The sequence below is a fragment of the Gloeophyllum trabeum genome (genome assembly GCF_000344685.1).
Source record: "Gloeophyllum trabeum ATCC 11539 unplaced genomic scaffold GLOTRscaffold_00003, whole genome shotgun sequence".
Taxonomy (NCBI): Eukaryota; Fungi; Basidiomycota; class Agaricomycetes; order Gloeophyllales; family Gloeophyllaceae; genus Gloeophyllum; species Gloeophyllum trabeum.
Window position 1 is genome coordinate 388,836 of NW_006920412.1, and position 10,288 is coordinate 399,123.

General features: G+C 55.6%; 5 protein-coding genes across 5 annotated transcripts; 1 reads left to right on the plus strand and 4 right to left on the minus strand.

Annotated features, from left to right (window-relative positions):
• Positions 1-920: 920 nt before the first annotated feature.
• On the minus strand, positions 921-1,495 carry GLOTRDRAFT_71711 (uncharacterized protein). The gene is made up of 3 exons (XM_007864983.1): positions 1,439-1,495; positions 1,235-1,370; positions 921-1,172 (listed from the first exon to the last, which is right to left on the minus strand). The coding sequence occupies exons 1-3, from the start codon at positions 1,468-1,470 to the stop codon at positions 1,116-1,118; spliced, it is 225 nt and encodes a 74-aa protein (XP_007863174.1). The 5' UTR covers positions 1,471-1,495; the 3' UTR covers positions 921-1,115.
• A 254-nt stretch (positions 1,496-1,749) lies between these two features.
• GLOTRDRAFT_71713 (ras-domain-containing protein) lies at positions 1,750-2,972 on the plus strand (the record flags this gene model as incomplete). The annotated part of the gene is made up of 6 exons (XM_007864984.1): positions 1,750-1,795; positions 1,858-1,934; positions 1,994-2,060; positions 2,129-2,230; positions 2,283-2,557; positions 2,684-2,972. 6 exons carry the CDS (start codon positions 1,750-1,752, stop codon positions 2,765-2,767), a joined length of 651 nt encoding a protein of 216 aa, XP_007863175.1. The 3' UTR covers positions 2,768-2,972.
• A 234-nt stretch (positions 2,973-3,206) lies between these two features.
• Positions 3,207-3,734, minus strand: GLOTRDRAFT_126316 (phosphotyrosine protein phosphatases II; the record flags this gene model as incomplete). The annotated part of the gene is made up of 1 exon (XM_007864985.1): positions 3,207-3,734. One exon carries the CDS (start codon positions 3,732-3,734, stop codon positions 3,207-3,209), a length of 528 nt encoding a protein of 175 aa, XP_007863176.1.
• Positions 3,735-4,608: 874 nt separating this feature from the next.
• Positions 4,609-6,585, minus strand: GLOTRDRAFT_56284 (DEAD-domain-containing protein). The gene is made up of 7 exons (XM_007864797.1): positions 6,454-6,585; positions 6,316-6,381; positions 6,204-6,257; positions 5,395-6,145; positions 5,085-5,343; positions 4,983-5,025; positions 4,609-4,925 (listed from the first exon to the last, which is right to left on the minus strand). Exons 1-7 carry the CDS (start codon positions 6,459-6,461, stop codon positions 4,913-4,915), a joined length of 1,194 nt encoding a protein of 397 aa, XP_007862988.1. The 5' UTR covers positions 6,462-6,585; the 3' UTR covers positions 4,609-4,912.
• Positions 6,586-6,690: 105 nt separating this feature from the next.
• GLOTRDRAFT_56287 (MFS general substrate transporter) lies at positions 6,691-9,116 on the minus strand. Its single transcript, XM_007864798.1, has 12 exons — positions 8,851-9,116; positions 8,767-8,789; positions 8,658-8,682; positions 8,549-8,604; positions 8,470-8,491; positions 8,246-8,413; positions 8,025-8,179; positions 7,901-7,964; positions 7,700-7,826; positions 7,412-7,543; positions 7,060-7,356; positions 6,691-6,993 (listed from the first exon to the last, which is right to left on the minus strand). The coding sequence occupies exons 1-12, from the start codon at positions 9,049-9,051 to the stop codon at positions 6,914-6,916; spliced, it is 1,350 nt and encodes a 449-aa protein (XP_007862989.1). The 5' UTR covers positions 9,052-9,116; the 3' UTR covers positions 6,691-6,913.
• Positions 9,117-10,288: the final 1,172 nt, after the last annotated feature.

Here is a 10,288-nt window from a genome sequence, read left to right on the forward strand (position 1 = left end):
TCGCAAAAAGTGACCATTTACCATGTAGGAGTGCCAGCCTTGGGGCAGTTGGCGGCCTGGTGGCCAACTGGACACCGTGCAAGTCAACAAGAACGGGCGATGGCGGGTCGAGAACGACACGGCACGATCATTCAAATGCATATATTGATTGCGAGTCGGTAGGGTGTAAGTGTATCAATTTTGCCGTACATAGCAAAAACCCCGTCAGCAACGCTCCGCACACAGAAGAAGAATTAGAAGCTGCTCGGTAAAGCCAAAAGGCAGGAGGCGTAGTCTAGATCGAGAGCGCCCGCGAGCACCACCTCCCAGCCACGAGCAGCAACACGAAACACCACGCACATCCGCCACAGTTAAAGCATCCACGGGCACCAGCCATTGTCTCTTCTTTGTACAGTACGGGAAGTCTGAAGCGAGAGAGAACGGACGTTAGACGCGCGCTTCTGCCTTCACCGCCGTCGACGAGGCCGGCACAGAGCACGTTCTGTTGTACGTACACTTTGCGAGCGGAGGGTTGAGGGCTGTCGGTGTCGACGAGCGAGAAGAGCCAAGGGTGAGCTGCGAGCGAGGAGAGAGGGAACAGGAGAGACGCAGATAGTGCGGGGGGCGATGGCGGTTAAGAAGAAAAAAGAGCGGCCTGCAGCGCCTTACATAACTTGTTTATTGATAGCAGGGCCACGTGGACGAGCAGCGCCCGGCGCCCTACGCTGATTGGCTGGAGCACCCTGCCGGCGTACTCAAGTGCCCACATATTTTCGCAGCGGGTGGCGACTAATTATGCTCGGGAACCAGCCAGCTGACTTGCAAGTAGCGGGAAGGCTGCCAGGTGGGGAGGAGTGCAGGGCGACTATACCTGATTTACATCGGCTGGAAAACACAAAACTCAATCGTCGCGGGCGTTCCTCCGCTCGATTGCTCCGCGACCCTGCTGCGGTTGCGAGAGACGTACGAAAGAACGAAAGAGCGAAGACAGGTTAATGGCACGAGCCACGCTCGAACGGGATATATTGCAGTCTCGTTGCAGGATGCTTGAGAGTATATTTTTGCAATGTCGCGACAAGTCCCTTCTATTCTGACATGCAGCCTCCACGTGCAAGGAACTATCACGTCGTCCTCTTCTATACCGCCGCGCTACCTTTCGGCTTCTCGGTCTCCTCAGGAGGGACTAGGTAAACCTGACAACGTGCGACGACCGTCAGAACGGAGGAACGAAACGCATCAACAATGCAACACGCACCTGCTCGCCGCCCTGGCCATTCTCCCAGTGCTGGTACCGCAGAGCAGTAAGCCCCCTCTTCTCAGCCTTGACGCGCTCGCTCTCCTTCAAGGACTGGCGCAGGGCCCGAGCGCAGATCTGCGAGTATCGGTTGAAACTGTCCGCATTCATACACTCATAAGTAAACAGGAAACACTCATACCCGCAAAAAGGAAAGCAACTCACGTAAAGTGCGCACGCCAGGTAGCACTGCTCATGGTGGACGAAGGACGGTGTGCAAGCGGTCGGAGCTGGCCACGGTTGCGAGACGCTACGGGCGTCGGTCGGCGATGTCCGGCGAGTCGCGTGGCCTGACGTAATCACGTATGACCGTGTCTGCGCCTGTGGGCGCAGGGGCAAGGTATCCAGCAACGACGTCTTGTACCATTACCACTGCTTTTCCTCTTGCTTACGCGTTACACAATATTACATTGCGACAAAGCGGCTTGGGAAACCATTTTGGCGACGGCGGAGCTTGATATACACCGCGTGACGCGATGGCAGGCATTTCATGGCATTATGTGCTCAAGTTTATCATCACCGGTACGCCCTGTCCTCGTATTTCCGGAGATATAATAGATTCACAATATAACTATGTATGCCAGGCGATGCGGCAGTCGGCAAATCTTCCCTGCTCGTCCGTCTCACCGACCAGCGGTTCCTCGCAAACCCCGACCCCACAGTGCGTCCAGCCCGCATGCACCGCCTTTAGTCCCCTTACTAACCCGCTGCCTCCGCCAGCTAGGTGTTGAATTCGGGTCGAAGCTGATCACGATCCCGGAGGAGAACAAGATCGTCAAGCTCCAATGTGAGTGACCGCTCCGCGTATGTCTCCCCGCGTCTCGGCGCGCCCCGGTGCTCACATCGTCCGCGCAGGCTGGGACACGGCGGGCACGGAGTCCTTTCGGTCTATTACGCGCTCGTACTACCGCGGGGCGGCGGGGTGCCTGCTCGTCTACGACGTCACGAACCGGACGAGTGCGTAGTCCCCCCATCGCTCCCGAGCTGCCTCCGACTCACGCGTCCCTAGCATTCGAGAACTGCCGCACCTGGCTCGCGGACGTGCGCGAGCACGCCGACCCGCACCTCACGTGCATCCTCGTCGGCAACAAGGTCGACCTGTGCGCGGACGAGGGCCGGCGGCGCGAAGTGCCCACGGAAGAGGCCGAGCTGTTCGCGAAGGAGGAAGGCCTGCTCTTCGTCGAGGCCTCCGCAAAGTCGGGGCAGAACGTCCAGGAGGCGTTCGAGCAGGCCACGCGCGACATCCTCGCGAAGATCCAGCGGGGCGTCTTCGGCGACGACAGGGTAAGCTTCCTCCCTTCTCCCTTCCTTGTTTATCTGTCAGATTGAGTTCCCTCGGGCATGGACATGCGTCCGAGCTCACTTGCGTGCTGGGCGAGCGTGTGCTGATTGATCTTCGTCGTTTCGCAGTCACCTGGGGTGAAGACGTCAAAGCCGAGCAATAATAGCCTGACACTGGATCAGGGCAGCTCCAAGAGTCGATGTTGTACTTGATATCCTTATCGCTCTCCACCTTGGACGGGACACGTTTGTTGCGGCTGTCGTTGTTGTATTAATAATATCTTTGTGTATTCATCTACTCACCGGGGACATGTCAATATCGATATCAGTAGAGTACATACCGTCTATAATACGAGCGTTGTTTGGTGTTGCTCGTGACTGATGGATTACACACTAAGCTGTCAGTGTGAGATAGTGTACATAGCGATGCCTGGTTCCCATAACTTACTGGTACACACTATGTAGGACACATGTACGATACTTATTCATATATACAGTTGGTTAGGCGGGATAGAATAAATTACGACGTCCGTCCATACGTCCCATACAGTACCAGCCCTCAGACGCCTCCACGAATCCAAATCCACTGGCAGGACCCACATGCTCCATTCGAGAGGAAGACAACAGCTTCCCAATGATCGATGCATCAGCGTCAGCTCCCAGCAGCCTTGATCGAGTCGGCGTATTCCTGCAGCTGGGCCACGAAGCCAAAATTGGGCTCGGCCGCGGCGCGCTTCTCCTTCACATACTGCACCGCCTGCTGGGGCGTCCAGCCGTACTGCGCGATGAGGAACGCGGAGACGACGCTCGCGCTGCGGCTGACGCCCTGCGCGCAGTGCACGAGCACGCGCGCGTCGCCGTCGCGCAGGGCGTCGCGCACGAAGGACGTCGCGCCCGGCAGGTGCGCGGCGAGCTCCGCGAACGGGTGGTCCTCGAGCGGGATCTGCTTCTGCTGGACGGACGGCGGGACGGCCACGGCGCCGCGCATCGCGGAGAGGACGTGCGTGATGCCCAGCGCGGCGAGGAGCGCGGAGTTCTCCGCGCACGAGAGGTCGGACATGTAGAGGCGGGGGATGATCTCGGTGATGTCTGGGGAGAGGCGGGCGGGCGTGCGTGGACCGGCGGTCCTGGTCTTGGAGGGCATGTCGTGTCGTGGCCGATGGGTATAGTAGGGCTGCATGGTGGCTCGCAATAAGAATGGGTCGTGCCACACATGTGGTGGACGCACTCACCATAATACACGGCGTCCGCAGTCGATAAATGGCTCCCGAGACGAAAGGAGCTGTGCGATAGAAAATTGAAGGGCTAATAGTGTGTGGTCTGGAACAGAATGCGCGGCCTGTTATAAGGGAAAGCTGTGGCCCCGGGGGCGAAGAAGGGGGGAAAATAAACAAGAGTCTAGGCAGGATGCCACAGGGACATGGGGCGCCTCAGAGGGGCTTTTGTATTCGGGAAGAGGAGACAGCGCGCATGTAGAAATGGCGAGTTTGCGCTGAGCGGGCCAACACATCTGAAGATCACTGACCAACTTCCGACGCACAGCAATAATCGGGTTCCGGCTAGCCTCGCATCAGCCAGTCCCGACACAAACATGATCATCAGCCACTGTCGGCCTGCTCGTCCTGCAGCGCCTCATCCCGCCCCCGCGCGAGCCTGGGGCCGGGCGAGCACCTGCCTCGGGACGGAGCAATATACCTGCGCTATATGACATTCCAGATACCACAACATATCGTAATCACAGGCAATCAATGTGTGGCATTTGGGAGCGGAAACTTGCAGAGGCCGTATAATACAGCACAGCCCCGGTGTATTGTAGTCTGTCGCGGCTCCTGTCTTCCGAGCTCAGCGACGCGTGAGGTCCGAGATGAGCAGAGGGCGGGTGTCAGCGGAAATCCGCCCATTCGACACGTCTGCCAGAGAGGAGAGCCACAGTGGTGATGGTACCTGCAACGCGCTGACAGGCGACCTCGTTCCACGTCGTCCTCGGGATCACAACGACGAACGCGGAGGCGGGCGTGGGCGCGGCCACAGCTTCTCCAGGTGATAAACAGGCTCTCGGTACCGCCCAAAACTCCCATGTCCATGTCTAGCCAGGTCCGCGGCCTGGTATTTTGATAAAGGGGATGCATACTCCTAGTACATTTAGGGAGAAACAAAGACATAATAAAGACAGTAACGTAGACACGCATCGACGCTAATGTGAAACAAACAGGGGACGTCATGAGCATCGTGAGACAAGACAAAGTACTCTCGTTATGAACACGGGGACCTTTTGGATGACTACCGGTATAGCGGTGGAAAGCAGGAGAGTTGATACAACAGTGCAACGTGCAATCGGGACGGGGTGTTTAGAAGCATCTAAATGAGGTCGCTATGGTTTGATAAACAGTTAGTGTGATGCAAGAAATTACCGTACAAGGACACTTACGCGACGTTCAGGGGCATCTCGTCGATCTGAGTATTGTAGAATTCTAACCGGGGACATAGGTCAGCCACCAAGCAATCAAACCAACAAAGACGCCACGCCTACGTTCGATATCTCTCAACATCCTCACGTCATCCGTCGTAACAAAGTTAATGGCAACACCCTTACGGCCGAACCGTCCACCACGACCAATCCGGTGGATGTAGTTTTCTCGGTTGGTGGGCAAGTCGTAGTTGATCACAAGCGACACCTGCTGTACGTCAATGCCACGCGCAAGCAAGTCCGTCGTGATGAGCACGCGGGATGATCCTGAGCGGAACTCCTTCATCAGGACCTCGCGCTGCTTTTGGTCCATATCGCCGTGCTAGCCAAGCAAGATCAGTACCCGGCGGCCGCTGAAAATGGACTATCATACCATGGCAGACACAGTGAACTCGCGCGAGTGCATCTTCTCCGTCAACCAGTCGACCTTTCGCCTTGTGTTGCAGAAGATAACCGCCTGGGTAATGGTGACAGTCTCGTACAGATCGCACAGCGTGTCCAACTTCCACTCTTCCTTCTCCACAGCAATGTAGAACTGCTTGATACCTTCCAAAGTCAGCTCGTCCCTCTTGACGAGAATCCGAATGGGGTCGCGCATGAACTTCTTCGTCACCTCCAACACATCAGCGGGCATGGTAGCCGAGAGCAGCACAACCTGGGTGTCCTGCGGCAGCAGCTGGAACACCTCGTAGATCTGGTCCTTGAATCCGCGAGACAACATCTCGTCCGCCTCATCAAGACAGAAGATCTTGATGTTGTCCGTCCGCAGCGCGCGGCGGTTGATCATGTCGTACACGCGCCCGGGCGTGCCGACTACGATCTGCACGCCCTCCTGGAGCTTCGCCATGTCCTCGCGCACGTTCGTCCCGCCAACACACGCGTGGCAGGTGATGTTCATGTAGTCGCCGAGCGCGATCACGACCTTCTGGATCTGCTGCGCGAGCTCGCGCGTCGGCGCGAGGATGAGCGCCTGGCAGCCCTTGACGTTCATGTCGAGCTGCTGCAGGATGGAGATGGAGAAGGTCGCGGTCTTGCCCGTGCCGGACTGCGCCTGGGCGATGACATCGTGGCCCTTGATGACGGGGACAATGGCGCGCTGCTGGATGGCGGAGGGGCGCTCGAAACTATGAACGCCGTGAATTCGTGCTATCTACGAGAAATTTTGCAGCAGAGCAAACTCACCCGTAAGCGTAGATACCTCGAAGCAACTCGGGCTTCAGCTCCATGTTGTCGAAGCTGGCCGCAACCGCCCGTCAGTCCTCTCCTGCACCCTCACCCGAACGAAAAGACGCACTTGTCGACGACCTGGTCCCAGTTGGACTCAATCTCGCCCTCCTGGACATCCTGCAACTGTTCCTCACTGCAAAAAATGCCGCACAAAGCGAACGATCAGCCCGCCAGCACAGACCTCCCAGCGACCCGGAAAACGTACGCAGACATGATTTTTGGGAGTTTTCTTTTGCGATACTAGGGGTCGACCAGCGATGTCGACCAGCGTTGGCTAGAGTACGGGCGGCGGTGGGCGCGATAGATAGATCAGATAGACCTTTGCAGGACGAAAGTCGGTGAAACGAAATTTGACGCCTCCGGGACGGTGCGGGGAATGCCGAGGCCTTTGAAACTCAGCGTTATTTCATTTCCTGGTTGTCATACTTCTCGCGGTGAAGTTCTGACTAGAGTCTATGTATTGCATTCCCGGGTCATGTATGCTCTGCTAACAATCGGATTACAAATGGAATGTAAGTACAGTAGCGTTTTAGGCTGATCCAGGCTGATCCCCGTGGAGGGGTGGAAAGGCTTCCCTCTATTGCGAATATAATCTACGAGCTGACCACGTATACACGCTAATTCAGCTCGCGTCAGAAGTGACGTTGCAAGCCAGCAGCTGCCCTTCAGAACTTTCCCCACAGCTTTCCAAGGACCAGATAGCGGACAATACCCATAAGGACGACCGAAAGCATGATCACGGTCCCTGCACCAAGCGAGCAGTCGGCCAGTCAACTCGGTGTCATCGTAACGCAACATGCGCCAGACTGACCTGCATAAATCCCGGTGGCGAGGTAACCCCCGGTAGCGACGTTAATCGCCCCAGATATGGGCGGCCCCGCGAGTGCGCCGAACGCCTGGATCGTCATCGTCATGCCCACCCTGCGCCCGACGTCGCCTGTCTCGCCAAGCGCGAGCACAGGTGCGATGAGCAGGGAAACGTACACTCCCGACGAAAAGCCGTACAACACCGCGATGGCGATGAAGCCCGACTTGGTGTGTGCGAGCGGCCAGAGATAGGTTAGGATCCCCGCGGCGAAAGTGAATGGCATCATGACGTTGATCCCGCCTGGCGGAGCACTGGAATAAATCTCCATGACTGGGCAGGTGGTGTAGATACGCACCTATGCGATCGGCGAGGAAGCCTGCCATTATCCGGCCAAACGCCGAACTGGCATTGGCAATGGATACGAGGTAGAGCGTGAAGCTCTCGTCGACCCCTGCGTCACTGGCACTGATATCGATGTAGGTCAAAACTGCAGGGAAAAAGTCAGTGATGCGTCTAACTCAGGTCTCTGAAATATGGGTCAGATTCACGTATACGATGGGGTTTTTGTAAACATCAGGCTGACGCTCAGATGGAATTTGAGGATATGACATCCCTAGAGGACATCTAAGACTCGAAGCCTCACCTGTATACAACCCCAAGAACGCAATAAAGCAAGTAAACACGTAAATCGAGAACGCCGGCTTTTTGAAAGCTTTCCAGTTAAACAGTCCGCCGGAAACATGGATCGGCGGCAGCCGTCTACGAAGCGTCTAACACACCGCCGTACCTGGTCATCAGCGAGTGCCACATCGGGAGCCCTAAAGACACCGGGGAGACAACTCACAACATTCCCGACGCTCACGGTCACCATTAGTATGAACCCGATCACCCGTATGGTCCATTTAAATCTAAACCACCATATTGTTACGGTGAATTAAATCCTGAAGAACGGACGGGCGGAATCGTACCCAATCTTGCCAACTAAATTTCGGAATATGATAGGGAATAAAGTCCCGCCTATAGACGACCCAATCGCACATATCCCCAGTGCCGTCTGCCGCTTCTTCCGAAACCAGTGCGCGAGGATCCCCTGCGTGGGCCCGAACATCACCCCCGAGGCCAGCTGAGAGCCATTCAGTCCATTAGTCCGAGTGCACGCTCTGACGCTTGATGTATATAACCGACTCACGCCGATTGCAAAGCCCTGGCAGAGCAAGAACTGCCAGTACTGCGTGCACTCTGCGGTGAGAAAGCAAGCTACCAGGAGCACGATGCTCGCGATCGTGAAGGGCAGGCGGAAGTACCCTATGTCGAAAAGGCGTCCGGAGACGAGGCCGGGGAGGAAGACGAGCGAGTACTTGGCGAGCATTAGGTCAATCGGCCCACCATTGCACGGAGAGTGTCGATACCTACCTGTATTGAGCCGATCCATGCGCTGTGGTGAGATCAGCACCAGGATGCTCGTCGGGGGGAAGGGAAGATGAAGGCATACATAGCGGATGCATTGGTATTCGGGAGCAGTGTTTGTGTGTAATATGATTGGAAGGTCTGGACAAGGGACAGTCATTAACATAGTCAATCAAGTGAGCGGATCATCTTACCCCCCATCCGTTCACCAATCCGAATCTAGTGAAGTAGCAGTATACAGGTTGACCGACAATCAGTATTGAGCGATGCACAGGCAAAGTTTAGGCCATACAACGCGCTCACGTGGATATGTTAACGCAGACGGACTGTTCGAGTTAATGATTGTTTCAATGACTTTCGCGAGCTGAAGTTAGATGGAGAACGTACACCAAGGACGACTAGCCACGCCTGCAGCCCTCCGTCCGGAAAATCGTCGTCCGAGAGCGCCGCCGCCGCCGTCTCCTTTGCGGAAGGGGAAGTCTCTTGAACTGCCTCCTCCTTCTCTTTTGCAAGATACCGGTCATTATCGTTGTTGTCATGAATCGTCAACTCATCAGACGAGACACCTCGCCGGTCTTCCGCCACCATCGTACAACAGACAGCACACACCAAGAACAGAGAGGAAACGGGGAAAGGGGAGGGAAGGAAAAGCGTGCCCGAGTCGGAGTCGTCGCCGTCACTATAGAGTATTTATTTCCCCGCTTCAGATCAAGCACGGGCATCGGCGTAAGAAGAATCGGCATACATATTACCGAAGAGCGTCCAGGCGGAAAGTGCTAGTAACCAAAACCTGTCACACGAAGATCAGGAGACCCACAGGGTCCCCATCGCTGTCCCTCAAACTGCACGTCTTTTGCCTGCAGTGAGGAGGCCTGGGCAGACAGTACGCTCACGGGAAAGGAGACAGCGAGTCCAGATGGGTCAGAAACTGTAAGTCGTGTCGATCTCGAAGAACTCGGAAGGCAAGTTGGACGCATTTCGCAGCTTCTGAGACGTACATGACCGAGTCGGTCCGCATATGCCTGCCGTCGGCAACGTTCCCCAGTGGGGAGAATCTGTACAGTGTACGAAGTCGTGCGGGGTAGAGACAGTACAGGAGGCTCAGTACTGCGAGCGAACAATACGTATGTGTCAAAAATCGGTATTGTACAAGAAGTACCTGGTGCGCACCGACTAATTCTGAGAGGAACGGTAAGGATGTGCTAGTGATATATGAGGAAGTGGTTCAATCTAAGGAAGGCAGGTCAATGCTTATGGCAACAGAGAGCGTTCAGCTCGGAATGATCAGGTCCAGCCGGGCTTGGGGCATGGTCCAGGCACCCGGCAAAGAAAGCAACCCCCGGTCACCTTACTGTGATCCTTTTTGCGAAAGGGTAATCGAGACGATAATGCCCGCAGGGAGGACATTATCGGCATTTCATCGCTTCCATTGCTTGCAATAATTCGTGCATGGATAAGTTGGACTCTTCAGACTCTTTGGCAATAGTGTAAGGGGTAATAGGTCAGAGCCTTAATTCACCGAGTAAATTAACAGTCGCGGTCTGGGGGGGCTAATTCACCCTGCGTAATTCACGGTTAATTAACCAGAGCGGGTACGGGGCAAAGCCCCTGGCTAAAGAGCTATTTGTCGTTAATTAACGCATGAATTAGGTATATCATACCAGGAAATCAACCGTCAAATAGATCATTTCGGTATGCTACCACTTATCCCATTCCAGCGGCGTGTCATCCATAACTGCATCATCCGACACATCTCCATCGCTGTCCACGGTCTCTATGGAGGGGCCCTGTGGAGTGTCAGAGAGGACATCGTGCACACACTACA